This window comes from Entelurus aequoreus, linkage group LG18, assembly GCF_033978785.1.
Source record: "Entelurus aequoreus isolate RoL-2023_Sb linkage group LG18, RoL_Eaeq_v1.1, whole genome shotgun sequence".
In the NCBI taxonomy this organism is placed as follows: domain Eukaryota; kingdom Metazoa; phylum Chordata; class Actinopteri; order Syngnathiformes; family Syngnathidae; genus Entelurus; species Entelurus aequoreus.
Genome location: NC_084748.1, coordinates 42,961,289 through 42,986,973, shown reverse-complemented (window position 1 = coordinate 42,986,973; position 25,685 = coordinate 42,961,289). Strand labels below are relative to the sequence as shown.

The 25,685-nt window shown below is 39.1% G+C and overlaps 2 protein-coding genes and 2 long non-coding RNA genes across 7 annotated transcripts in view; 3 read left to right on the top strand and 1 right to left on the bottom strand.

Moving 5' to 3' along the window:
• Nucleotides 1–2,854, top strand: part of rims1b (regulating synaptic membrane exocytosis 1b) — a 220,202-nt gene extending 217,348 nt beyond the window's left edge. For both annotated transcript variants that reach the window (XM_062027187.1, XM_062027188.1), the window contains 2 exons: nucleotides 754–893; nucleotides 996–2,854. In XM_062027187.1, the coding sequence (XP_061883171.1) occupies nucleotides 754–893; nucleotides 996–1,214 (359 nt within the window). In that variant the 3' untranslated portion in view covers nucleotides 1,215–2,854. The remainder of the gene's footprint in view (nucleotides 1–753; nucleotides 894–995) is intronic.
• LOC133634156 (uncharacterized) overlaps nucleotides 1–12,513 on the bottom strand; it is a 90,519-nt gene extending 78,006 nt beyond the window's left edge. The window contains exons 1-3 of the long non-coding RNA XR_009821889.1: nucleotides 12,415–12,513; nucleotides 11,823–12,105; nucleotides 1,117–1,260 (exon numbers count right to left, since the gene is read on the bottom strand). This is a non-coding gene — a long non-coding RNA (uncharacterized LOC133634156). The remainder of the gene's footprint in view (nucleotides 1–1,116; nucleotides 1,261–11,822; nucleotides 12,106–12,414) is intronic.
• LOC133634138 (uncharacterized) lies at nucleotides 2,985–7,104 on the top strand. The gene is made up of 2 exons (XR_009821881.1): nucleotides 2,985–3,583; nucleotides 3,614–7,104. It is a non-coding gene; the product is annotated as an uncharacterized LOC133634138 (long non-coding RNA).
• The window catches only part of LOC133634149 (potassium voltage-gated channel subfamily KQT member 5-like), an 18,900-nt gene continuing 4,593 nt past the window's right edge, over nucleotides 11,379–25,685 (top strand). Inside the window, exons 1-3 of one of the 3 annotated variants that reach the window (XM_062027198.1) lie at nucleotides 11,379–12,037; nucleotides 21,016–21,102; nucleotides 21,182–21,217. In XM_062027198.1, coding sequence (XP_061883182.1) covers nucleotides 11,778–12,037; nucleotides 21,016–21,102; nucleotides 21,182–21,217 — 383 coding nt within the window. In that variant the 5' untranslated portion in view covers nucleotides 11,379–11,777. Of the gene's footprint in view, nucleotides 12,038–20,803; nucleotides 20,949–21,015; nucleotides 21,103–21,181; nucleotides 21,218–25,685 lie in introns of those variants that run through there. The other 2 variants (XM_062027200.1, XM_062027201.1) reach the window with 2 other exon arrangements.

Sequence of the window (25,685 nt, the reverse complement as noted above, 5' to 3'; positions counted from 1 at the left end):
CCTGGTTGTGTTGTGGCTAATAGTAATAATTTACTGTTGTAGTCATTCCCAGCTGAATATCAGGTCACCCCCGGCTCTCACAGCATCTTCCCTATTTGAATAGCTTCAACTCCCCACTAGTCCTTCACTTGCACTTTACTCATCCACAAATCTTTCATCCTCGCTCAAATTAATGGGGAAATTGTCGCTTTCTCGGTCCGAATCTCTCTCACTTCATGCGGCCATCATTGTAAACAATAGGGAACTTTGCGTATATGTTCAACTGACTACGTCACGCTACTTCCGGTAGGTGCAAGCCTTTTTTTTATCAGATACCAAAAGTTGCAATCTTTATCGTCGTTGTTCTATACTAAATCCTTTCAGCAAAAATATGGCAATATCGCGAAATGATCAAGTATGACACATAGAATAGATCTGCTATCCCCGTTTAAATAAAAAAATTTCATTTCAGTAGGCCTTTAATGGGAGCGATATTTTTAGACAAAGCCTGGAAACACTCTTCCATCTTGAGAACACTTCGCCTTCCCAGACAAATATGTAAACCAGTTATGTCCAATATGTGGCTCCGAAGCCATTTGCTGACCGCAGTTCCTTTCTTTAAATGAACTAATAAAACTGTAAAAAAAAAATATTCAAATAGGCCATAATGCAAAGAGAAAATGTGGTTATGTAATTGAGGAGCCCTGGTTTAAAATATTAGACTACTATCCATGACTGACCACTTTTGCACGTCTGTTTTGTCTTTTTCCGCAGCGCCATACGTCAAGGTCTATCTACTGAATAATGGCGCGTACGTAGCCAAAAAGAAAACCAAGATTGCACGTAAAACACTTGACCCACTCTATCAGCAAGCGCTGCTCTTCGAGGAAAGTCCACAGGGTAAAGTCTTACAGGTGAGTGGAAGACATATTTCTTTATCATGTTTATTTCTCCCAGATCAATATTCGGAGGTCGATCAGGGCCGAGTATCCAATCATTTTTACTGCCACCTTCAGGTGATTGTGTGGGGAGACTACGGCCGCATGGACCATAAAAGCTTTATGGGAGTTGCACAAATCCTCCTGGAGGAACTGGACCTATCAAGCACAGTAATCGGTTGGTACAAGTTGTTCCCACCTTCTTCTCTGGTGGATCCGACTCTGGCCTCCCTCACACGACGAGCTTCTCAGTCGTCACTGGACAGCTCCGCCGGCCCGCCCGGGGTCCGATCTTAGTGGACCAACAGCTCATTGCCGCTCTGCGAGTAACAAACTCCTAAAACTGCCAGAAGAGATGTTGAGCAGCAACAATCAGAAAAGACGAGAAAGCTTTGTTGAGATCTGACAATCACTCCTACCGTGGTTCATTTAGCCTGTTTCAATATTTCATTACCATTTAAAGAAATATCTCCCTTTTTCTTTGGCCACACTGAAGACTGGCGGCTGCCGACAGGCAGTAGCTTTCAACTTTCAAGGTGATCAAGCCGATGGAGATCAAACAAAGCAGGGTGGTTTTTAGCTGAATCAACAATAGCAATGTATGTAAGCGTTGGAATGTATGAACTGGAGGTCGAGTACTGGTGTCCTATCTGCAGTCTCCTCCTCCAGAACCCCATCAGACTGCCAGCATCTCTGCCCACAGGCAGCGTGCTTCTACTTGGGTATTTAGTCTGGAAGCACAGGGCCTTCTACTGGTGCCTAGACCCAAAAGCCGCATCACCGGTCCTTCTCTCTGTCGAAAGATCCACTTTTCCAACTGTTTACCATGGCTACCCTAAAGCCATACTCTTTTAGTGTGTTTGCTTTGTTGTCCATTTCTGGTTCTTCCTCTGTTACTGTTGGCACAAAATGTTTTGACGGTGCGTTAAATGCTCATGATATGTTGTCAGTCTGATGTGTGCATGAAGAGAAAAAACACAAGTGGTAAAAAAACAAAACAAGAATATGAAAACAATTATCTCCCAAGTCTTGTGCAGGTATGGGAACTCGGCGATTAAGTCACAGTTTAGGATTTTAAACATGAAATGACATGAATGTTTTTTTTTTGTTCTATTGCTGACAAGCCATGTCCTTGTATGGATGTGTAACAGGAGGATGGCTGATGAACATTCATGTAACCATCAAATATCACCAAAGGGAGAAAGTAATCAGAATAGAGTGGTACCTTGGTTTGCGGTTAGTTATGCGTTGATAACTGAATAGTACAAAAAAACGCAACAATTTTTCCCTTAAAAAAACAATGTACATCTAATTCAACCTTTACAGACACCTAAAAATATATGTTTGTTTACAAAATATATAAACGTAGCCCTCCGCCAGGCATGAATCCAGACGATAATCCAGACATTTTGTCATGATCCGTGGTCCGGATCATGTTTTTGTATTTTCTGTTTGTTTTGGACTCCTTTAGTTCCTGTTTGTGACACCTCTGAGTTTGGTTTGGTTGCCATGGCTGCTTATTGTTTTCACCTGCCTCTGGTGTTCGGGACGTTCACCTGTTTTTAATCATAGGCATTATTTAAGCTTGCCTTTGCCAGTCAGTCGTCCTGGCATCATTCTGTCACGGCGGGGTTGCAGTTTACTGCGCGGTTCGTTCTCCCGGGATGCAAACGGACGACTCCGGACAGGACTTGCAGGTAGGAACATTATTTAATCTTGAAACAAGACTCAAAGAGGTACAAAACAGAAAACAACCCGACGGGACAAGGTGTCGATCGCACTTGAAGCTAAGTACTTAGCATGGGTTTGGTGGCAAGCAAAACTTAGCACTGGAATCATGAACTAGGAAACTTTACGAGCTGTGGCATGAACAAACAAATCTTACGTGACAGTAGCGTGAAGCAAACAATGACGCCAGGACGACTGACTGGCAAAGGCAAGCTTAAATAATGCCTCTGAATAAAAACAGGTGAGCGTCCCGAACACCAGAGGCAGGTGAAAACAATAAGCAGCCATTGCAACCGAACCAAACTCAGAGGTGTCACAAACAGGAACTTAAGGAGTCCAAAACTAACAGAAAATACAAAAACATGATCCGGACCACGGATCATGACACATTTTGACATTTCCTGAAAGTTTAATTAAAATGTGCCCATAACTTTTGGAGATATCTGTAGCAAAATGAAAGAAACAGTGAAAACTCTTGACCGACATCCACTGTCTTTGTCTCTGTGGGTGGAGGCGGTCCGCTCGCATACACACACAGAAGTCAAGTGCTCGTAACGAAAACATAAGGTAACATACTAGAAATAATCAGGACGGCCGCAAAATGTAATCATGTGTTCCTTATCCCATTTCGGATATTTCCTAATGACTTTTTGAGCTATATTTAAAGTGAACGCTCTTGTCGGTCATTCACGGTCTTTGTCTGTGCCGGACCGATAGAATGCGCACACAGACACACACATAAGCATAAACCTAAGGTAACATAGTAAAAATCAGGCACAAAATGTCATCAGTTGTTCCTTACCCCAATTGAGACATTTCCTGAAAGTTTCAGGAAAATCTGAGTGTTTTGCTGATTAACAGACAAACCATCGTCAACGAGTACCGTATTTTCCGGACCATAGGGCGCACCGGATTATAAGGTGCACTGCTGATGTATGGTCTATTTTCGATCTTTTTTCATATATAAGGCGCACCAGATTATAAAGGAGTCATATTATTATTTATTTTTTCTGAATTGAAAACACTTCCTTGTGGTCTACATGACATGTAATGGTGGTTCTTTGGTCAAAATGTTGCATAGATTATGTTTTACAGATCATCGTCAAGCCGCTTTCTGACAGTCGCTTCAGGATGCGCCGTTTTGCGGGCGGTCTTATTTACGTGGCTCACCTTCGACAGCGTCTTCTCCCCGTCATCTTTGTTGTAGCGGCGTAGCGTGCAAGGACGGGAGTGGAAGAAGTTTCAAATGATGGAGCTAACTGTTTTGATGACATTCAGACTTTACTTCAATCAATAACGGAGCAGCATCTCCTCATCCGTAAACAACAACACAGGAAATGTGTTATTAGAGGAACTCTCTAATAACTAAAGTTCCTTGAGTGAATAATGTAAAGTCATTACACCGGTAGTTTTTAGCGCGTTCATGGCGAGTTTACTGACAGATATAAGTAAGAACTTTACACTACTTTATATTAGAAATGGCAACAGCGGAGGATGAATGTCACATAACAAGAAGATAGAGAAAAAGAAGAAGCTTATCGACTACGGTGTCGCACGGTCTACAAAGGCGGCCGCTTGCAATTTTTCAGGATTTATGCAGATCCCAAATACAGAACAGCCGGTACCAGAAGGTAAAAAAAGTTGCTTTTGCATAATATTGAGAAACAAAACGGCAGATAATGTCTTACCTTATACACACACCATCATAATACTCGTAGGTTGAAGCACAGCACAATCCATCAAGTGGTGCGGCTTCATAGCTTACCAAAGTCGTACTAAAACATTTTGATAGATATTATTATATTATATTATATTTTCAATGGAACATATCAAATGTTGGTGTTGTTTACTTGAGTCACATTGCCATCATATTGCAGTCTACATGTATCTCTTATGTTTGACTGCCATCTACTGGTTTGATTGATTGATTGATTGAATGAAATGGTCACACTTATCATTACACCATGTACCAAATAAAATTGCTTTGAGGTCGGTAAGCAAAACCAGAATTATTCCGTACATTAGGCGCACCGGGTTATGAGGGAAAAAAAAGATTTTAAGTGCGCCTTATAGTCCGGATAATACGGTACATAAACTCCTGGCGGAGGTATTAATTATAGTTTTAAAGAGAAGAGAGAAGGGGGAGAGCCACGCAAACACAACTTTTGTACTTTGCTACCAGTTCTTTCTGGACTTTAATAGTGTTTGTTTAATAGTCTTTATCAAAGTGCTGCCACTGGCAACTTTCTTTGGCCCAATGGTTTATTTGGCAGGTGTACTCTTTTAAAAAAAAAAAAGAAGCACAGAGTACTTGTGGCTTTTTTTTGGGCAGTAGATTCCGGACTGGTTTGTTTCCTGTAATATTTGGATGTACGATAACCGAGGCCAAATGTTGATGAAAATTGATTAGTTCAAAAATGGGGCTTTCGAAAAACCGATGTACCACAGGACCCTGTTTTAACTCAAACTTTAGTTGACGATCGTTTGAGTTGGGACCATACTTGCCAACCCTCCCGAATTTCAGTGCCCCTCCCGAAAATCTCCCGGGGCAACCATTCTCCCGAATTTCTCCCGATTTCCACCCGGACAACAATATTGGGGGCGTGCCTTAAAGGCACTGCCTTTAGCGTCCTCTCTCACCTGAAACCTTCACCCCTTAACAGCCGCATGCTGTCTAGGCGTCCGCTTTTTCTCCATATAAACAGCGTGAAATAATCAAATAGTCAAATAATAATGTAGCGTTGGACGGGTTTAACAATGGTCTTTACTCGAAGATGTCAAGAAATGCTGAAACGTATGATCTTTTAACTGGTTTAATGATAACGTTAATTTCAAGCACACACACACAAGTGAATGCATACATACTTGGTCAACAGCCATACATGTCACACTGAGGGTGCCGTATAAATAACTTTAACACTGTTACAAATATGCACCACACTGTGAAACCACACCAAACAAGAATGACAAACACATTTCGGGAGAACATCCGCACCGTAACACAACATAAACACAACAGAACAAATACCCAGAACCCCTTGCAGCACTAACTCTTCCGGGACGCTACAATAACATCTACGGCTTTTGGAGCTCAGTGCACAACTGCACACACAACAACAAGGAGACGAAGCAGAAGAGCGAAGAAGAGACGTGGCGACGACGAGTAAGAAGAAGAAATACGCTTGCAAGTTCCAAAATGATTGGAAAAAATAATTTCATTTCATCCAGGACAGCTCGAAGGGGAAGGGGTATGCTGCCTGCACCGCAACCACGCCACCCACCCCCATCTCCCGAATTCATAGGTCTCAAGGTTGGCAAGTATGGTTAGGACACAAGCACAAGAGCTGGATTTTTTTATGACTTAAAATTGAACTTTTTGCCAAAACAAATGTCGTTTAAAGAAATGATGACACGATCTGTCGTCCCGTTCATTTTTTTGTGTAGATACCAGAAGACCGAATGCGTTTTTGTTGTGCAACACTGTTCACGTAAAAGTAACTCAATCACACCGACGTGTCGAGACAACAACGCCCATACTCCGTTCGGCCTACAGACCCCCCCGGCCCCCTCATCTCGGGGCCCAATATGTCCTGTTCCAAGCTGCATGCGGGTTTTTTTTTTTTTTGTAAAGCGAATCGGATACATGACTAAAAAAGATCCTGATCTAGGTACGTGTGTTTGTTCCACATACTGTAGGGACGCTTGTATGTTGCATGCAGTTGTACAGTTTGCTTGTAAATGAATATTAAAGAGATCAAGAAACTGAAGCCATTCCCGTTACAACAAGCACATGGTCGACTCGACGCCATGTCCCTCAGTCAGGTGCTGGACGGCTATCAAACAGAAGCTTATAAGATTATGTTGACGTTGTCCCTTTAGTCTGTAACCTCACACCCCGATCCTGCTGTTATTCCACTTGATGATGTATACCTCCAAGGAGCTGGTGTACTAGTAAACATGTACGGTACCAATCAGATCCACCTATATGGAAATATAACTTCTCTCTCAACGTAAAGACCTCAAATAAACGCAGACGCACAGCCAGTGATAACACTTATCAGCCATCCACGCCGGGTTTCTCACAGAGGGCCGCGTGGCGAGGAGTTATTCAGGATTCGGGACCATGCCGTGAGACGGCAAAAAAAGGTAACAGACGTGGGTCACAAAGTCTGTAAAAGTTGTTTTTCATTTCTCGTTTGTGCTTTAAACCCGACGTCTGAACCCAGGTCATACCCAGTCCCTCTTTGGAAAAAAGGTTTTTATTTGCCAGTATTAACCGGGAAACATTGATTGTTTACAACGTGTGTGTTCCACCGCGAGAAAATTGGACAAAAAGTCGTCAAGCGTTGAGTGCAGCAATTCTTGTTTGTATAGCAGATGTGGCTCAGATGATGTGTATGTTTTATATTTCGAAAAGTTAATTTTTATGATTTACAAATAAAAAGAATGTGTGGAAGAAGTATGTTTTTTTTCTGCCTATGCGTTTGACATTGAGCATTCATTCAGAAAAGCACAGTGGTTGTCAAACTTCTTTCACCAAGAAAACACTTGGCTCTCCAATTGCCACCATAATGACCAACAATAAAATACAGTAGTGTAGTAGGCCCAAGTATTCACTAAAAACCAAAACGAGGTGTGGAGGGGGGCGTGGCCTACAGAACTGCAGCGAAGCGGGGTGTGCCAGGACCGGCTTCAAAATCAGCGACAGGTGCGTAGATGGCCCACCTGAGCCTGCTTATCTAATCACCTGTCGCTGATCTCGAAGCCGGTCCTGGCACACCCCGCTTCGCTGCAGGTCCGCAGGCCACGCCCCCCTCCACACAAGGTTTTATTTAACAAGTACCGTATTTTTCGGACTATAAGTCCCAGTTTTTTTTCACGACTTATACTCAGGAGCGACTTATGTGTGAAATTATTAACACATTAGCGTAAAATATCAAATAATATTATTTAGCTCATTCACGTAAGAGACTAGACGTATAAGATTTCATGGGATTTAGCGATTAGGAGTGACAGATTGTTTGGTAAACGTATAGCATGTTCTATATGTTATAGTTATTTGAATGACTCTTACCATAATATGTTACAGTAACATACCAGGCACGTTCTCAGTTGGTTATTTATGCCTCATATAACGTACACTTATTCAGCCTGTTGTTCACTATTCTTTATTTATTTTAAAATGCATTTCAAATGTCTATTCTTGGTGTTGGCTTTTATCAAATAAATTTCCCCCAAAAATGCGACTTATAATCCAGTGCGACTTATATATGTTTTTTCCTTCTTTATTATGCATTTTCGGCCAGTGCGACTTATACTCCGGAGCGATTTATAGTCCGAAAAATACGGTATATTTACTATTTTTGGGCCAGTGTAATATTACACACAGTTGGAACACTAACAAAGTTTGAATATAGTAAAAAAATATATATATTTTGGGGTACCACTAAATGGAGCCTGCATACTACTAATGCAGGGGTGTCAAACTAATTTTAGCTCAGGGGGCCTGACTATTAAAATCATGGCATTAAAACTACAAAAATAAAGACAACTTCAGATTGTTTTCTTTGTCTTACTTGGGCCAAAAATAGAACCGACACATTCTGAAAATATTACAATAAAAATATAGAAACAAATACCGGCAGCGGCAATGCTTAGATCCATGAAGGAGAATAGAAAGTTAGACTTAGACTTAGACTTAGACTTAGACTTCCTTTTTATTGTCATTCAAATTTGAACTTTACAGCACAGATAAGAACAAAATTTCGTTACATAAGCTCATGGTAGTGCAGGATAAAAAAGCAATAAGGTGCATATATAAATAAATAAATATATATATAAAATAAATAAATATATATGTGAATGAATGTTTATAACAGAAATTGGATTTTTTTGTATTATTTTTTTTAATGAATTACCGTATTTTCCGGACCATAGGGCGCACCGGATTATAAGGCGCACTGCCGATGAATGGTCTATTTTTTATCTTTTTTCATATATTAGGCGCACCGGATTATAGGGCCAATAAATGAGTTATTATATTTTTTTAAAATTCTAAATGTAAAACACTTCCTTGTGGTCTACATAACATGTAATGGTGGTTATTTGGTCAACATGTTGCATAGATGATGTTTTACAGATCATCTTCAAGCCGCCTTTTAACAGTCGACTCACAGACGAGCCCAATTTTTCAGGACTTATGCAGATGCCAAATCCAGATCAGCAGGTACCAGAAGGTAAGAAAAGTTTATTTTGCATAATATTGCGAAACAAAACGCCGGATAATATGTCTTACCTTATACACACACCATAACAATACTCGCATGTTTAATGCACCGACAATCCACCAAGCGGTGCAGCTTCATAGCTTACCAAAGTCGCAGTAAAACAGTTTTGATAGATTTTAGAGCGCCGTGTGTAATGTTCTATATTTTCAATGGAACATTTAAAATGTTGGTGTTGTTTACTTGAGACATTTTGCCATCACAGTGCAGTCTACACTTATCTCTTATGTTTGACTGCCATCTACTGGTCACACTTATCACTACACCATGTACCAAATAAAATAGCTTCGAGGTGAGTAAGCTCAACCAAAATTATTCCGTACATTAGGCATTCCGGGTTATAAGGCGTAGTGTTGAGTTTTGAGGGGGAAAAAAGGATTTTAAGTGCGCCTTATAGTCCGGGAAAGTAAGTAATGTTTATGACAACCTTTTTCCAAAACACAATATAAAACAAATGCATACATTTATCATTTGTTTTCAAAACGCTTACAAAAAAGTGGCACCCCAAAAATGTACTGTGGGACCCCATTTTTATGACTTGATGGGGTTCCGAGGACCCCATTTTGAAAATTCCTAGCGCCAACACTGATGGAGTATTGGTGCGTGCAAAACAGCAGCAGGCGGCTGTGGCCTGCGGGCCGGTTCTAATACTAATGAAATATCATCCCGGGGGCCATAGTTAATTCATTCGCAGGCCTTGACTTTGACACCTATGTTAATGTTACACTTTAATATCAAAAGGTCTGGAAAACCACCTCATGAGAGCGTAAAAATGTTTTTGCGATATTTGAGAAGTTTTTTCAAAATATGGGTGTGGAGGGGGGCGTGGCCTGCGGGTTTGCCGCGGAACGGGGTGTGTCAGGACCGGCCTCGAAGACAGCGACAGGTGCGTAGATGGCCCAGGTAGGCCTTGTTATCTAATCACCTGTCGCCTTTATTAGCAGCAGCCGTGATGAGACGAGTAGTTGGAGTTGGAGGTGCTGCTGAGGGACACAGACGCAGAAAAGACACTTTGCTGAAAAGCAAAAGACTTTGCACGATTTGAGGAAAAATAAAACGGTGTTATACCCAGAATTCCGGGCTCTCCTGGCAGTGTGTGGTGGTCTGAAGAACCCACTAGAGGGCAACCTCTACGATGGGTGTTTCCAATCAGTCAAGCTATCAATCAAGTTGACTTGTATAGCCCTTAATCACAGATGCCTCAAAGGGCTGCACAAACCACAGTGACATCCTCTGCTCTGATCCCACAAAACCCAACCCAATGGGAACAATGTTGAAGGGGATGGTGCAAGGGGGCAAATTAGCATTATGTTGCAGACATCATTAGAACAGTGGATGTAAAGTATTTGAAATACAATAAATAACCTACTTCAGGGTTGTTGTTTTTTACCCCCAGTGTTTTTATTACTCTCTAGACTAGGGTTGTACGGTATACAGGTATTAGTATAGTACTGCGATACTAATTAATCATATTCGGTACTATACCGCCTCTGAAACGTACCGGTCCCCCGCGCAACCCCCCCTCCACCCTCCCTCGCCGTCGCCACGTATTGTCATTGCTGGTTTACGAGCAGACGAGCATTTTCGGCAGCACACATTCACAGAGTACTTACAAGCAGACACAGTGTGTAGACAGAAAAGGGAGAACGGACGCATTTTGGCTTAAAAACTGACGATAAAGGTGAAGTTATAACACTGAAACACCCTCAGGAAGAGGTGCTTTAAGACATGGATAGCTAGCTAGCAGCCGCAGTCATCAGTGTTTTAGCTACTTCTCAATCACTAATCCTTGTCTCCATGGCGACAAATAAAGTACGTTTCTTACAAGTATCATCCCTGCAGGGCGAGGAATAGCTAAACATGCTTCACTACACACCGTAGCTCACCAGCGTCAAAATGTTAACAAACGCCATTGGTGGATCTACACCTAACATCCACTGTAATGATACCAAGTACAGGAGCGTGTCTAGTCGATACTACTATGCTTACGTCGATACTTTTTGGCATCGCAACATCATCTTTTGTTGACTTTAAATATGATGAATGTATGATCCTGTAAGGACTTGGTATCGGATTGATACCCAAATGTGTGGTATCATCCAAAACTAATGTAAAGTATCAAACAACAGAAAAATAAGTGATTATTACATTTTAACACAAGTGTAGATGTTAAAAGAGAAAGTAAGCAGATATTAACAGTAAATGAACAAGTAGATTAATAATTCATTTTCTACCACTTGTCCTTAATAATTTTGACAAAATAATAGTGATAAATGACACAATATGTTACTGCATATTTTATCAGACTAAATTAGGAGCCTTTGTTTGTTTACTTACTACTAAAAGACAAGTTGTCTTGTACGTTCACCATTTTATTTAAGGACAAACTTGCAATAATAAACATACGTTTAATGTACCCTTAAATTTTTTGTTAAAATAAAGCCAGTAATGCCATTTTTTGTGGTCCCCTATTTTTAGAAAAGTATCGAAATAATGTTGGTACCGGTACCAAAATGTTGGTATCCTGACAACACTACTCTAGACATGGCATTTTTTTCCATGAGCTTCCACCAAACACAAAGAATGAATTGAACATGAGATTTACAGCATATTTAAAACCAATTTTAAAAAAAAGAGTGTGAAGATCTGTCACTAAACTAGTTTGGTGTGTGTTTTTTGTCGGCGCTCTTAGTTTTCTTCCGTTTCCCTGAGCGCTCGTTTCCCTCACCTGTCCCTGATTGGCAGCCCGGCACACCTGGTTGCAGTTGCCAATCAGGCCGCTATTTATGCCTGCCTCACCTGTTCCTCAGGGCTCGAGGACTGACTACGTTAGGGGCCTTTATGCTGGATGCATGACTCCTCCTCCTTGTTTGAGTATAATAAAAACTCTCACCTGCACGTCTTTCTCCTGTTTCCTCCATCTTGGGGTCACATGGGGTCCATGCGGGCTCCTCCCAAAGAGTGCTTTAAAAAAAAAAATGGTATAATGGGTTATACTTATATAGCGCTTTTCTACCTTCAAGGTACTCAAAGCGCTTTGACACTATTTCCACATTCACCACGACCCATCAGGAGCAAGGATGAAGTGTCTTGCGAGGTTTGTAGAAGGTGAGGATCGAACCAGGAACCCTCAGTTTGGTGGCACAGCCACTCTCCCAACACCGCCATGCCGTCCCCTTTAAAAAATTAAGTTTGTTACAGTGTAAAGTATTTCACTATAATATTTTTTTTTTAATACTTGATTTCTGACACACATATACATGTAAAATCTAAAAATTCAATATTTTTTCAAGTCATTCTATCTTTTATTTTCTCAAATTAATGACTTTATGGAACTGACGGCATGAAACTAGATGTCGCTAATATCAGGGCTTGTTAGCATTAGCGGGTTAGCATACACTTAAATGCTCTGCATGTAACTGTCTCAATGCATCCTCAACATGTTTAACTATTAAATGTGTTAGGACAACTCATTAATACTTCACCTGTGATGTAAAATAGAGAAAATGCAGCACATTACAGCGCAGAAAACAAAACAGTTAAACTAATGTCTTCAAACTACATTAAATGATTCTTCTTCTTCAGTCTTGCAGCAGCTACTTTTCTGCGTGACTTTAGCCCCCTCCGCTGGTGGACTTGCGCTATTACAAGCACATCAAACAACAATCAGGCATTTGGCTCCTTTTAGACACAAACGCATTTTAAATAAAATAGTGGGCTGTCTGTTTTTAACAAATCAATTCAACATAACAAATATATTTCTGAATTATTACCACTTTTTACTGTGTTAACGTATTGTATCTATGTGTGAGACTCACACTTCCAATAACAAGTAGGGGGGAAAGTTGGCCATATCAGTGTTCATACTTGATCATTGATTACAACTGTAAACTGACAAAAACACTGGATGACCATGTAACAATATCCATTGAAATTAATATCAATACTTTTGGCTCTTGTTTTCTTAAATTGAATGACAAAAAAGATTTATTTGATATACCGATCTAGTTACTGTAGTATGGACCATACACCGATACTACACCTGGTATCGTTACTGTTGATATTGTTACTGTTAATATTTGTATCGATCCTTGTACAAGTAATATATTGTAGTACTAGTGATATTGTACAAGTAACATCTTTTAAGTGCTGTAATAGCAGTGTTGGGACTAACGCGTTACATTGTAACGCCATTATTTTCGGCGGTAACTAGTAGTCTGACGCGTAATTTTTTATATTCAGTAACTCAGTTACCGTTACTACATGATGCGTTACTGCGTTATTTTACGTTATTTTTTATATAGTATCGGCTAGAAACTGAGAAGATCTGAGTGTGTTTTATTGGAGCGCTGCGGTGTCGTCCTTCTGATTCTTCCTCTGTCACAAGAGGCGTGCTCTATGTGGGTGTGTGTGGGTGGGTGGGGGGCGTGTCTGTGTTTACTAACAAGACATCATGGCGGTGCCGAAGCCGAGTTTCTTAACATGGAGATATTCTCACTACTTTTCTTTTGTTGAGCACAAAGAAAATAGCATTTTATTTAAATGTAAGTTGTGTCTTGGATCAAAGATCCCATCTACTGCCCAAAACAGCAATTCAAATCTGCTGAAACAGCTACAAAAGCAACATGCTTTGACAAAGCCAGTAAAGAGAGACACACTTCACCGGCTGGATTTTAACGGAGGGACTGCTGGCCAGGACAACATTGATAGAGCCATTGCTGCGTATGTGCTAGAAGACATGCAGGCTATTTCTACAGTGGAGTCACCCGATTTCAGGCAGCTAATTAGCATGATACCGGCGTCAAATGGCAAATGGCACGGAGAACATGTTCCAAGTTCCTGGACACAGTGGACAGTGAGTACATAAACATGGAAAGCAAGCTAAGGAAGACACTCCAAACTCTGCCTCTGCTCATCATTCAGCACTGAAAGGCCTACTGAAACCCACTACTACCGACCACGCAGTCTGATAGTTTATATATCAATGATGAAATCTTAACATTATAACACATGCCAATACGGCCGGGTTAACTTATAAAGTGACATTTTAAATTTGCCGCTAAACTTCCGGTTCGAAACGCCTCTGCGGATGACGTATGCGCGTGACGTAGCCCGGCGAACACGGGTATGCCTTCCACATTGAAGCCGATACGAAAAAGCTCTGTTTTCATTTCATAATTCCACAGTATTCTGGACATCTGTGTTCGTGAATCTGTTTCAATCATGTTCATTGCATTATGGAGAAGGAAGACAAGCAAGCAAAGAAGAAAGTTGTCGGTGCGAAATGGACGTATTTTTCGAACGTAGTCAGCCACAACAGTACACAGCCGGCGCTTCTTTGTTTACATTCCCGAAAGATGCAGTCAAGATGGAAGAACTCGGATAACAGAGACTCTAACCAGGAGGACTTTTGATTTGGATACACAGACGCCTGTAGAGAACTGGGACAACACAGACTCTTACCAGGATTACTTTTATTTGGATGACAAAGACGCAGACGTGCTACTGTGAGTATGCAGCTTTGGCTTTTTTTTGCGTATGTACGTAACTTTTTTAAAATATATAAGCTTTATGAACCTTGGGTTAGGTGAACGGTCTTTTGGGCTGAGTGATTGTGTGTGTTGATCATGTGTTTGAATTGTATTGGCGTGTTCTATGGAGCTAGGAGCTAGCAGAGGAGCTAGGAGCTAGCATAACACGTACCGTACCGTACGTGCGCGTCACGTACGTAACTTTTTAAAAATATATAAGCTTTATGAACCTTGGGTTAGGTGAACGGTCTTTTGGGCTGAGTGATTGTGTGTGTTGATCAGGTGTTTGAATTGTATTGGCGTGTTCTATGGAGCTAGGAGCTAGCAGAGGAGCTAGGAGCTAGCATAACAAACACGCAGGTGTTATTATGCAGGATTAATTTGTGGCATATTAAATATAAGCCTGGTTGTGTTGTGGCTAATAGAGTATATATATGTCTTGTGTTTATTTACTGTTGTAGTCATTCCCAGCTGAATATCAGGTACCGTGAGTATGCAGCCTTGGCTGCTAAACATTCGATAACTTGACCGTATGTGCGCGTCACGTACGTAACTTTTTAAAAATATATAAGCTTTATGAACCTTGGGTTAGGTAAACTGTCTTTTGGGCTGAGTGATTGTGTGTGTTGATCAGGTGTTTGAATTGTATTGGCGTGTTCTATGGAGCTAGGAGCTAGCAGAGGAGCTAGGAGCTAGCATAACAAACACGCAGGTGTTTTTATGCAGGATTAATTTGTGGCATATTAAATATAAGCCTGGTTGTGTTGTGGCTAATAGAGTATATATATGTCTTGTGTTTATTTACTGTTGTAGTCATTCCCAGCTGAATATCAGGTCACCCTCGGCTCTCACAGCATCTTCCCTATCTGAATAGCTTCAACTCCCCACTAGTCCTTCACTTGCACTTTACTCATCCACAAATCTTTCATCCTCGCTCAAATTAATGGGGAAATTGTCGCTTTCTCGGTCCGAATCTTTCTCACTTCATGCGGCCATCATTGTAAACAATAGGGAACTTTGCGTATATGTTCAACTGACTACGTCACGCTACTTCCGGTAGGTGCAAGCCTTTTTTTTATCAGATACCAAAAGTTGCAATCTTTATCGTCGTTGTTCTATACTAAATCCTTTCAGCAAAAATATGGCAATATCGCGAAATGATCAAGTATGACACATAGAATAGATCTGCTATCCCCGTTTAAATAAAAAAAATTCATTTCAGTAGGCCTTGAAGGTGCACACTCTGTCAATTCTCTTATATACTCTTTCATTCTAGACTTCTAGAGTATTCGATTATCACATAACTCTAAATGTATGTTCCATCCATCCATCCATCCATCTTCTTCCACTTATCCGAGGTCGGGTCACTGGGGCAGTAGCCTAAGCAGGGAAGCCTAGCCCTCCCTCTCCCCAGCCCCTTCGTCCAGCTCCTCCCAGGGGATCCCGAGGCGTTCCCAGGCCAGCCGGGAGACATAGTCTTCCCAACGTGTCCTGGGTCTTCCCCGTGGCCTCCTACCGGTCGGACCTGCCCGAAACACCTCCCTAAGGAGGCGTTCGGGTGGCATCCTGACCAGATGCCCGAACCACCTCATCTGGCTCCTCTCGATGTGGAGGAGCAGCTGCTTTACTTTGAGCTCCTCTCGGATCACAGAGCTTCTCACCCTATCTCTAAGGGAGAGCCCCCCTACCTGGCGGAGGAAGCTTATTTCGGCCGCTTGTACCCGTGATCTTGTCCTTTCGGTCATAACCCAAAGCTCATAGGTGAGGATGGGAACGTAGATTGACCGGTAAACTGAGAGCGTTGCCTTCCGGCTCAGCTCCTTCTTCACCACAACAGATCGATACAGCGTCCGCATTACTGAAGACGCTGCACCGATCCGCCTGTCGATCTCACGATCCACTCTTCCCTCACTCGTGAACAAGACTCCGAGGTACTTGAACTCCTCCACTTGGGGCAGAGTCTCCTCACCAACCCGGAGATGGCACTCCACCCTTTTCCGGGGGAGAACCATGGACTCGGACTTGGAAGTGCTGATTCTCATCCCAGTCGCTTCACACTCGGTTGTGAACCGAACCAGTGAGAGTTGAAGATCTTGGCCAGATGAAGCCATCGGGACCGCGTCATCTGCAAAACTATAAAGTTCACAAACATAAAGAGGGATCTTAGTGGGCCAGGTCAATCTTTCCTTTTCTCTCAACTAAAACTTGGGAAATGCATAGAGTGCTCTGGGCTTCACTGAAGACATGATTTTATTTCACAATTCCTTGAGAGAAAAAAAGGCCTGGTTAGGCTTTGTGTGTATAGCAGTATATGTGCTGTATATAGTGACATGACATATATTCATGTCATGTGTGCCTTCCTTGGGTGAAGCCAGGTTTACAGCTATGTTGTTATTATGCTGTTTGTTACTTATGTATGTTATGTTGCAGCTATTTAAAATGGTTTTGTCAATTTGTTCTGGCCCGAAATAAATTGGCCCTTTGAAACATATTTTTGTCTTTGTGTGTTGTATGTAGACCACATTGCTTAGCAGAGTTCAGTGGTGCAAATGCATTTAAGTTGATCAACAGATTGTATTATTCTCCGGTGCAGTAACAGTACTGAAATGAAGGCTAAAAGGGCATTAATGGGAGCCTTAAAGGCCTACTGAAACCCACTACTACCGACCACGCAGTCTGATAATTTATATATCAATGATGAAATCTTAACATTGCAACACATGCCAATACGGCCGGGTTTACTTATAAAGTGACATTTAAAATTTCCCGGGAAATATCCGGCTGAAACGTCGCGGTATGATGACGTATGCGCGTGACGAAGTCAGTTTAACGGAAGTTATGGTACCCCGTAGAATCCTATACAAAAAGTATTCTGGACATCTTTTGCAATTTGTTTAATGAACAATGAAGGCTGCAAAGAAGACAGTTGTAGGTGGAATCTGTGTATTAGCAGCGGACTACAGCAACACAACCAGGAGGACTTTGTTGGAGAGCAGACGCACTAGCTGCCGACCTCACCTTGACTTCCTACGTCTCCGGGCCGCCAAACGCATCGGGTGAAGTCCTTCGTCCTTCTGCCGATCGCTGGAACGCAGGTGAGCACGGGTGTTGATGAGCAGATGAGGGCTGGCTGGCGTAGGTGGAGAGCTAATGTTTTTAGCAAAGCTCTGTGCGGTCCGGTTGCTAAGTTGCTAAGTTAGCTTCAATGGCGTCGTTAGCACAGCATTGTTAACCTTCGCCAGCCTGGAAAGCATTAACCGTGTATTTACATGTCCACGGTTTAATAGTATTGTTGATTTTCTATCTATCCTTCCAGTCAGGGGTTTATTTTTTTTGTTTCTATATGCAGTTAAAGCACGATGCTATCACGTTAGCTCGTAGCTAAAGCATTTCGCCGATGTATTGTCGTGGAGATAAAAGGCACTGAATGTCCATTTCGCGTTCTCGACTCTCATTTTCAAGAGGATATAGTATCCGAGGTGGTTTAAAATACAAATCCGTGATCCACAATAGAAAAAGGAGAGTGTGGAATCCAATGAGCCAGCTTGTACCTAAGTTACGGTCAGAGCGAAAAAAGATACGTCCATCACTGCCTCTCAAGTCCTTCACTGTAACGTTCCTCATCTACGAATCTTTCATCCTCGCTCAAATTAATGGGGTAATCATCACTTTCTCGGTCCGAATCTCTCTCGCTCCATTGTAAACAACGGGGAATTGTGAGGAATACTAGCTCCTGTGACGTCACGCTACTTCCGGTACAGGCAAGGCTTTTTTTTTATCAGCGAGCAAAAGTTGCGAACTTTATCGTCGATTTTCTCTACTAAATCCTTTCAGCAAAAATATGGCTATATCGCGAAATGATCAAGTATGACACATAGAATGGATCTGCTATTCCCGTTTAAATAAAAAAGATTCATTTCAGTAGGCCTTTAAAAAAATAAAAAAATAAACTAAATAGTTACTTTTCACAGTAACACATTACTTTTTGGTGTAAGTAACTGAGTTAGTAACTGAGTTACTTTTGAAATAAAGTAACTGGTAAGATTAAAGTACCAATGATTGTCACACACACACTAGATGTGGTGAAATTTGTCCTCTGCATTTGTCCCATCCCCTTGGGGAGCAGTGGGCAGCAGCGGCGCCGCGCCCGGGAATCATTTTGGTGATTTAACCCCCAACTCCAACCCTTTGTTGCTGAGTGCCAAGCAGGGAGGTTATGGATCCCATTTTTATAGTCTTTGGTATGACTCGGCTGGGATTTGAACTCCAACCTATCGATCTCAGGGCGGACACTCTAACCACTAGGCCACTAATGTAACTAGTTACTGGTTTTCAGTAACTAACCCAACACTGCCTGTTAGGCTTTTTATTGGCTATGATTTAAAAAAAAAGGTCATTTAGATCTTTCGTCTGGAAATAACAAAATGACATGAATTGAATACAATTTACTGCAAAGGTCTTCAAGGTGTTCCAGGCCAAAGACCCCCAAACTGATGGAGAGGGGACGCCCTACTTATATATGTTGTTTAAAATTGTGATTGTTTTAAAGTAAACTGGTCCTTAAGGTACCTTGCTATCGTGCTATACTAATATATAGAAATAATACAGTATAGTGTCGCTAATAGCTAGCTGGCAAGAGGCACACTAATCATTAGCTGACAACTAGCACCCTAATCATTAGGTAGGAACTTGTGCCACCCGTGACTCCTTAATTTGCGTAGTGGCAGCGACACCCGGAGAACGCGGGTGAGTTTTGTCACAACGTGAATACATTTGTTCTTATTGTAAACCTGCAAGGTACAGTGAGTGAGTCACTGCCACGTATAAACGACAGCACAACACTCCAGTAAGTTGGATCGTTGTCAATGTGCAAAGATTTTTACATTCGCGGTAAAATTTAAAAACAATACCTGGGTTCGGCATGGCTCAGGTGGTAGAGTGACTGTAAAAATGCAATTTGGACCTTTTTGAGGGTTTTTAGATCAGATAATGTTAGCTACCTCTCTTTGTTTATAATGTCTATTTTCTGCTGGATCTACTCTCTATTTTATACTGCAGCTGTTACATATACTGTAATATTGTACATGGTAATTGTATATATATATATATGATATAAACATATAATATAATATAATATATCAGTATATATCATATACTGTACATATATTATGTAAATATTACATATATGTTATATTTTACATTGCTACTACGGTGCATTTTTAGTCTACGGTATTTTATACCTGCATTGTCCTTTCCATCCATACACTTTCCATCCTTTGTAACTGAGCTACTGTGTGGAACAATTTCCCTCGTGGATCATTAAAGTTTGTCTAAGTCTAAGTTTAATATTGTCATAGGTTAAATGGCCTTCAAAGGGTTAAAAATGTTTCATGTTTATTACTTTTTTGTTAAGGGATGAAATTGAGAAAAAATAAAAATAAAATAATCGAGAATGTTTCTAACACACATTTCCTGTTTGACTTTTGTCAAATAGCTGTCAATGTATGGTACACCTGTTTACATCCATCCATTTTCTACCGCTTGTCCCTTTTTGGGTTCCCATTTAAAAAAAAATATATATATATATATATATATATATATTTATATATATATATATATTAACAAAATGTCATGTAAAATGAAGTAACAAAAATTAAGGCCAGAATCCTGCAAAAATGTACTGAAAGTACAAAAAACTCAGAGGCTTAGAACACCAATAGCACATTTTCCGGCCTTCACAATAAAAGCGCTGCGGACTACATCCGGTCTGACGGCATTGGACAAAACAAGAGTCTTGGGAGAAGGGACTCGTGTAAAATGTGTTGTATTGAACAAACTGTTGCGTGTTTTATAGTTTTTTTCTATGCACACTAAATATGAATTCCCATATGCTGTATGATGACGTCGTTAGTGTTATTATTAGTCAGTAGAGTGCGCGACGGACTTCAGATGAAAACATGCACAAATTAGTCATAGAAAAAGTGGAAAACAAAATTAATGGCGTTTGCTTTTTTCAGCCGGACGTGCACCTTTCAGTCAGAATGCAAAGTGCATCTTATGTCCTTAAATGTCCTGTTTGACTTTTTTGAGTATTGTCAAATAACTGTCAATGTATGATACACGTACCTGTCAAATGTTTGGACATTAAAATGTTTACATATAAAAAATATATATATCTTAGTAGAACATCACGTAAAACAGAGTGACAAAAATTAAGGCCAGAATCCTGCAAAAATGTACTGAAAGTACAAAAAACTCAAAGGCTTAGAACACTAATAGCACAGCTTCTGGCCTTCACAATAAAAGCGCTGCGGTCTACATCCGGTCTGACGGCATTGGACAAAACAAGTCTTTTGAGAAGGGACTCGTGTAAAATGTGTTGTATTGAACAAACTGTTGCGTGTTTTATGGTTTTCTATGCACACTAAATACGAATCCCCATATGCTGTATGACGACGTTTTTAAGTGTTGTATTACTATTTGTATGGGTGCGTGGAAAAAAAATGCACACATGAGTAATAGAAAGTGTAAAATCATTGCGTTTGCTTTTTTCAGCCGGACGTGCAGCTTTCAGTCAGCATGCACACGCAGTAAGATGCCAAGTGCACGCAAACATTTGGTGCGCACGGTGCCGAAGAAGAGGTGAAGTCTTGTCTGGTTTCAAGGTTTTCTTGTCACTTCCTGTTTTATTTTGAAAAGCTAATTCACCCTCTCGTTTCAGATCCTGGGGGGAGTTTTGGTTTGTAACTTTTGACAGGTAAGATTAGCTTCCTAGCAACGCCTCCGTCGGAGTGCTTTTTTTGTCGTATTTGGTAGTTTTGGTTCTTAGCACCTTTTTCCCCCTCCCTAGCTGGAGCGTTTTGAGTTAATAAATGTTTAAGTTTAATGGTCAGGTTAGACCTGTTTCGATAGCCTGTTTTGTTTCTCCCGTTTTGGACCCCTTCCCTTGACATAAATAAGTGTTTTTTATTTTATTTTATTTTATATTATTTTATTTTTGGTAATGTTTTATTGTATTCAAATGACACTTGTGGTTATTAGGATAATCACAGACATCCAAAAAAAAAAATCGTTTTTTTTAAATCAAGTGTTTTAGAAGGTTTGTGTTCAGCAGCTGTGTCAAACATCCGGGATGTGCCGGCGTCATGTCACCGAATGAAAGTGTCTTCTTTGGGAACATTTTGACACTTATTAAACAAGTAAGTAGGTCTATTTTGTCATTTTTTAAATTTATTTTATTTTATTCTAAATTTTACAAACCTTTATTTATAAATTGCAACATTTACAAACAATTGAGAAATAATAATAATCAAAATAAGTACAAAAACTTTATTTATTTCTATTTTTATTTTGTTGGTAATGTTTTAATGTGTTTAAATGACACTTGTGGTTATTAGAATCATCACAGACATACAAAAATATATATATATATTGTAAAATAAATCGCTTTTTTAAGTCAAGTGTTTTAGGAGGTTTGTGTTCAGCAGCTGTGTCAAACATCCGGGATGTGCTGGCGTCATGTCACCTAATGAAAGTGTCTTCTTTGGGAACATTTTGACACTTATTAAAAAAGGTCTATTTTGTCATTTTTTAAATGTATTTTATTTTAAAAAATTTTATAAACCTTTATTTATAATTTGCAACATTTACAAACAATTGAGAAATAATTATAATCAAAATAAGTACAAAAACCGTACAAAACAAAACAGCGCCAGGGGGTTGTAAACTCAATAAAGTAACTAAAATAAAATGCAAAATATATATATATACATATATATACATATATATATATATATATATATATATATATATATATATATATATATATATATATATATATATATATATATATATATATATATATATATATATATATATATATATATATATATAAACAAAGTGCAAAGCCATAGGTTCATAATAAAGAACTTTGTTCAGAGTCCTTCTCTGGTCGTGACATGTTCCGGCCTTCACAATAAAAGCGCTGCTTTTGACATCCGTTCTGACGGCTTTGGCAAGAGTCTCGGAGAAGGGACTCGTGTAAAATGTGTCGTATTGAACAAACTGTTGCGTGTTTTATAGTTTTCTGACGGACTTCAGATTTAAAAAAATGCACACTAGTGTGGTTGAAAATCACTGACCTAATGAAAGTGTCCTCTTTGGGAACATTTTGACACTTATTAATAAACAAGTAAGTTTTTTTTAGTTTGTATTTTTTTTGTGTGTGTGTAATTTTATAAACCTTTATTCATAAATTGCAACATTTACAAACAATTGAGAAATAATAATAATCAAAATAAGTACAAAAACAGTACAAAAATAGTAAAAAAAAAAAAAAAAAAAAACAGTACACAACAAAATAGTATATATATATATATATATATATATATATATATATATATATATATATATATATATATATATATATATATATATATATATATATATATATATATATATATATATATATATACACACACACACACACATATATAACAAAGTGCAAAGCCAGCCATAGGCTCATAATAAAGAACTGTGTTCAGAGTCCTTTTCTGGTCGTGACATGTTCCGGCCTTCACAATAAAAACGTTTGACATCCGGTCTGACGGCTTTGGCCAAAACAAGAGTCTTGGAGAAGGGACTTGTGTAAAATGTGTCGTATTGAACAATCTGTTGCGTGTTTTATAGTTTTCTGACGGACTTCAGATTTTAAAAAAATGCACACTAGTGTGCCGCGGCACAGTGGTTGAAAATCACTGACCTAATGAAAGTGTCCTCTTTGGGAAAATTTTGACACTTATTAATAAACAATTAAGTGTTTTTTAGTTTGTATTTTTTTTGTGTGTGTAATTTTATAAACCTTTATTCATAAATTGCAACATTTACAAACAATTGAGAAATAATAATAATCAAAATAAGTACAAAAACAGTACAAAAATAGTAATTAAAAAACCCAGTACAAAACAAAGTAGCGCCAGGGGGTTGTAAACGCAATAAAGTAACTAAAATAGAATGCAATATATATATATATATATATATATATATATATATATATATATATATATATATATATATATATATATATATATATATATATATATATATATATATGTATATATATATATATATATATATATATATATATACACCGTAATTTCCGGACTATAAGCCGCACCTGACTATAAGCCGCACCAGCTAAATTTAGGGGAACATACAGATTGCTCCATATATAAGCCGCACCCGACTATAAGCCGCAGGGTTTTGATGTGTAATTACCGTAGTATATAGGGGTTCCTGCTACCACGGAGGGGATTGTCGGGACAGAGATGACTGTTTGGGAACGCAAAGCGTCCCATTTATTAACAATAAATCTTTCAATCATTCAATCAAACTTTCACATCTTTGACATGGCGAACAGCATTCGTGCAGAGTACAAATAATACAACGGTGCAAAGTAATACAAAGTGCTCACCTGTACGTTATCAAAATAACCAGCCTACCGGTATATGAAAAGTCAGTCTTTAATCATTGTGTCATCGTCTTCCTCCTGCGTACTAAAACCACCGAAATCCTCTTCGTCGGTGTCGGAGAAGAACAGGCCGTAAATAAGCCGCACCCTTGTATAAGCCGCAGGGACCAGAACGAGGGGAAAAAGTAGCGGCTTATAGTCCGGAAATTACGGTATATATATGTATATGTGTGTGTATATATATATATATATATATATATATATATATATATATATATATATATATATATATATATATATATTATATAAACAAAGTGCAAAGCCATAGGCTCATAATAAAGAACTGTGTTCAGAGTCCTTTTCTGGTCGTGACATGTTCCGGCCTTCACAATAAAAGCGCTGCTTTTGACATCCGGTCTGACGGCTTTGGCCAAAACAAGAGTCTCGGAGAAGGGACTGTAAAATGTGTCGTATTGAACAAACTGTTGCGTGTTTTATAGTTTTCTGACGGACTTCAGATTTTAAAAAATGCACACTAGTGTGGTTGAAAATCACTGACCTAATGAAAGTGTCCTCTTTGGGAACATTTTGACACTTATTAATAAACAAGTAAGTTTTTTTTAGTTTGTATTTTTTTTGTGTGTGTAATTTTATAAACCTTTATTCATAAATTACAACATTTACAAACAATTGAGAAATAATAATAATCAAAATAAATACAAAAATAGTAAAAAACAAACAAACAGTACAAAACAAAATAGCACCAGGGGGTTGTAAACTCAATAAAGTAACTAAAATAGAATGCAAAAAAAATATATATTTATATAACAAAGTGCAAAGCCATAGGCTCATAATAAAGAACTGTGTTCAGAGTCCTTTTCTGGTCGTGACATGTTCCGGCCTTCACAATAAAAGCGCTGCTTTTGACATCCGGTCTGACGGCTTTGGACAAAACAAGAGTCTCGGAGAAGGGACTCGTGTAAAATGTGTCGTATTGAACAAACTGTTGCGTGTTTTATAGTTTTCTGACGGACTTCAGATTAAAAAAAATGCACACTAGTGTGCCGCGGCACAGTGGTTGAAAATCACTGACCTAATGAAAGTGTCCTCTTTGGGAACATTTTGACACTTATTAATAAACAAGTAAGTTTTTTTTTGTGTGTGTAATTTTATAAACCTTTATTCATAAATTGCAACATTTACAAACAATTGAGAAATAATAATAATCAAAATAAGTACAAAAACAGTACAAAAATAGTAAAAAAAAACAAAAAAACAGTACACAACAAAATAGTATATATATATATATATATATATATATATATATATATATATATATATATATATATATATATATATATATATATATATATATATATATATATATATATATATATATATATATATATATATATACATAACAAAGTGCAAAGCCAGCCATAGGCTCATAATAAAGAACTGTGTTCAGAGTCCTTTTCTGGTCGTGACATGTTCCGGCCTTCACAATAAAAGCGCTGCTTTTGACATCCGGTCTGACGGCTTTGGACAAAACAAGAGTCTCGGAGGAGGGACTCGTGTAAAATGTGTCGTATTGAACAAACTGTTGCATGTTTTATAGTTTTCTGACGGACTTCAGATTAAAAAAAATGCACACTAGTGTGCCGCGGCACAGTGGTTGAAAATCACTGATCTAATGAAAGTGTCCTCTTTGGGAACATTTTGACAGTTAATAAGTAGGTTTATTTTGTATTGTTTT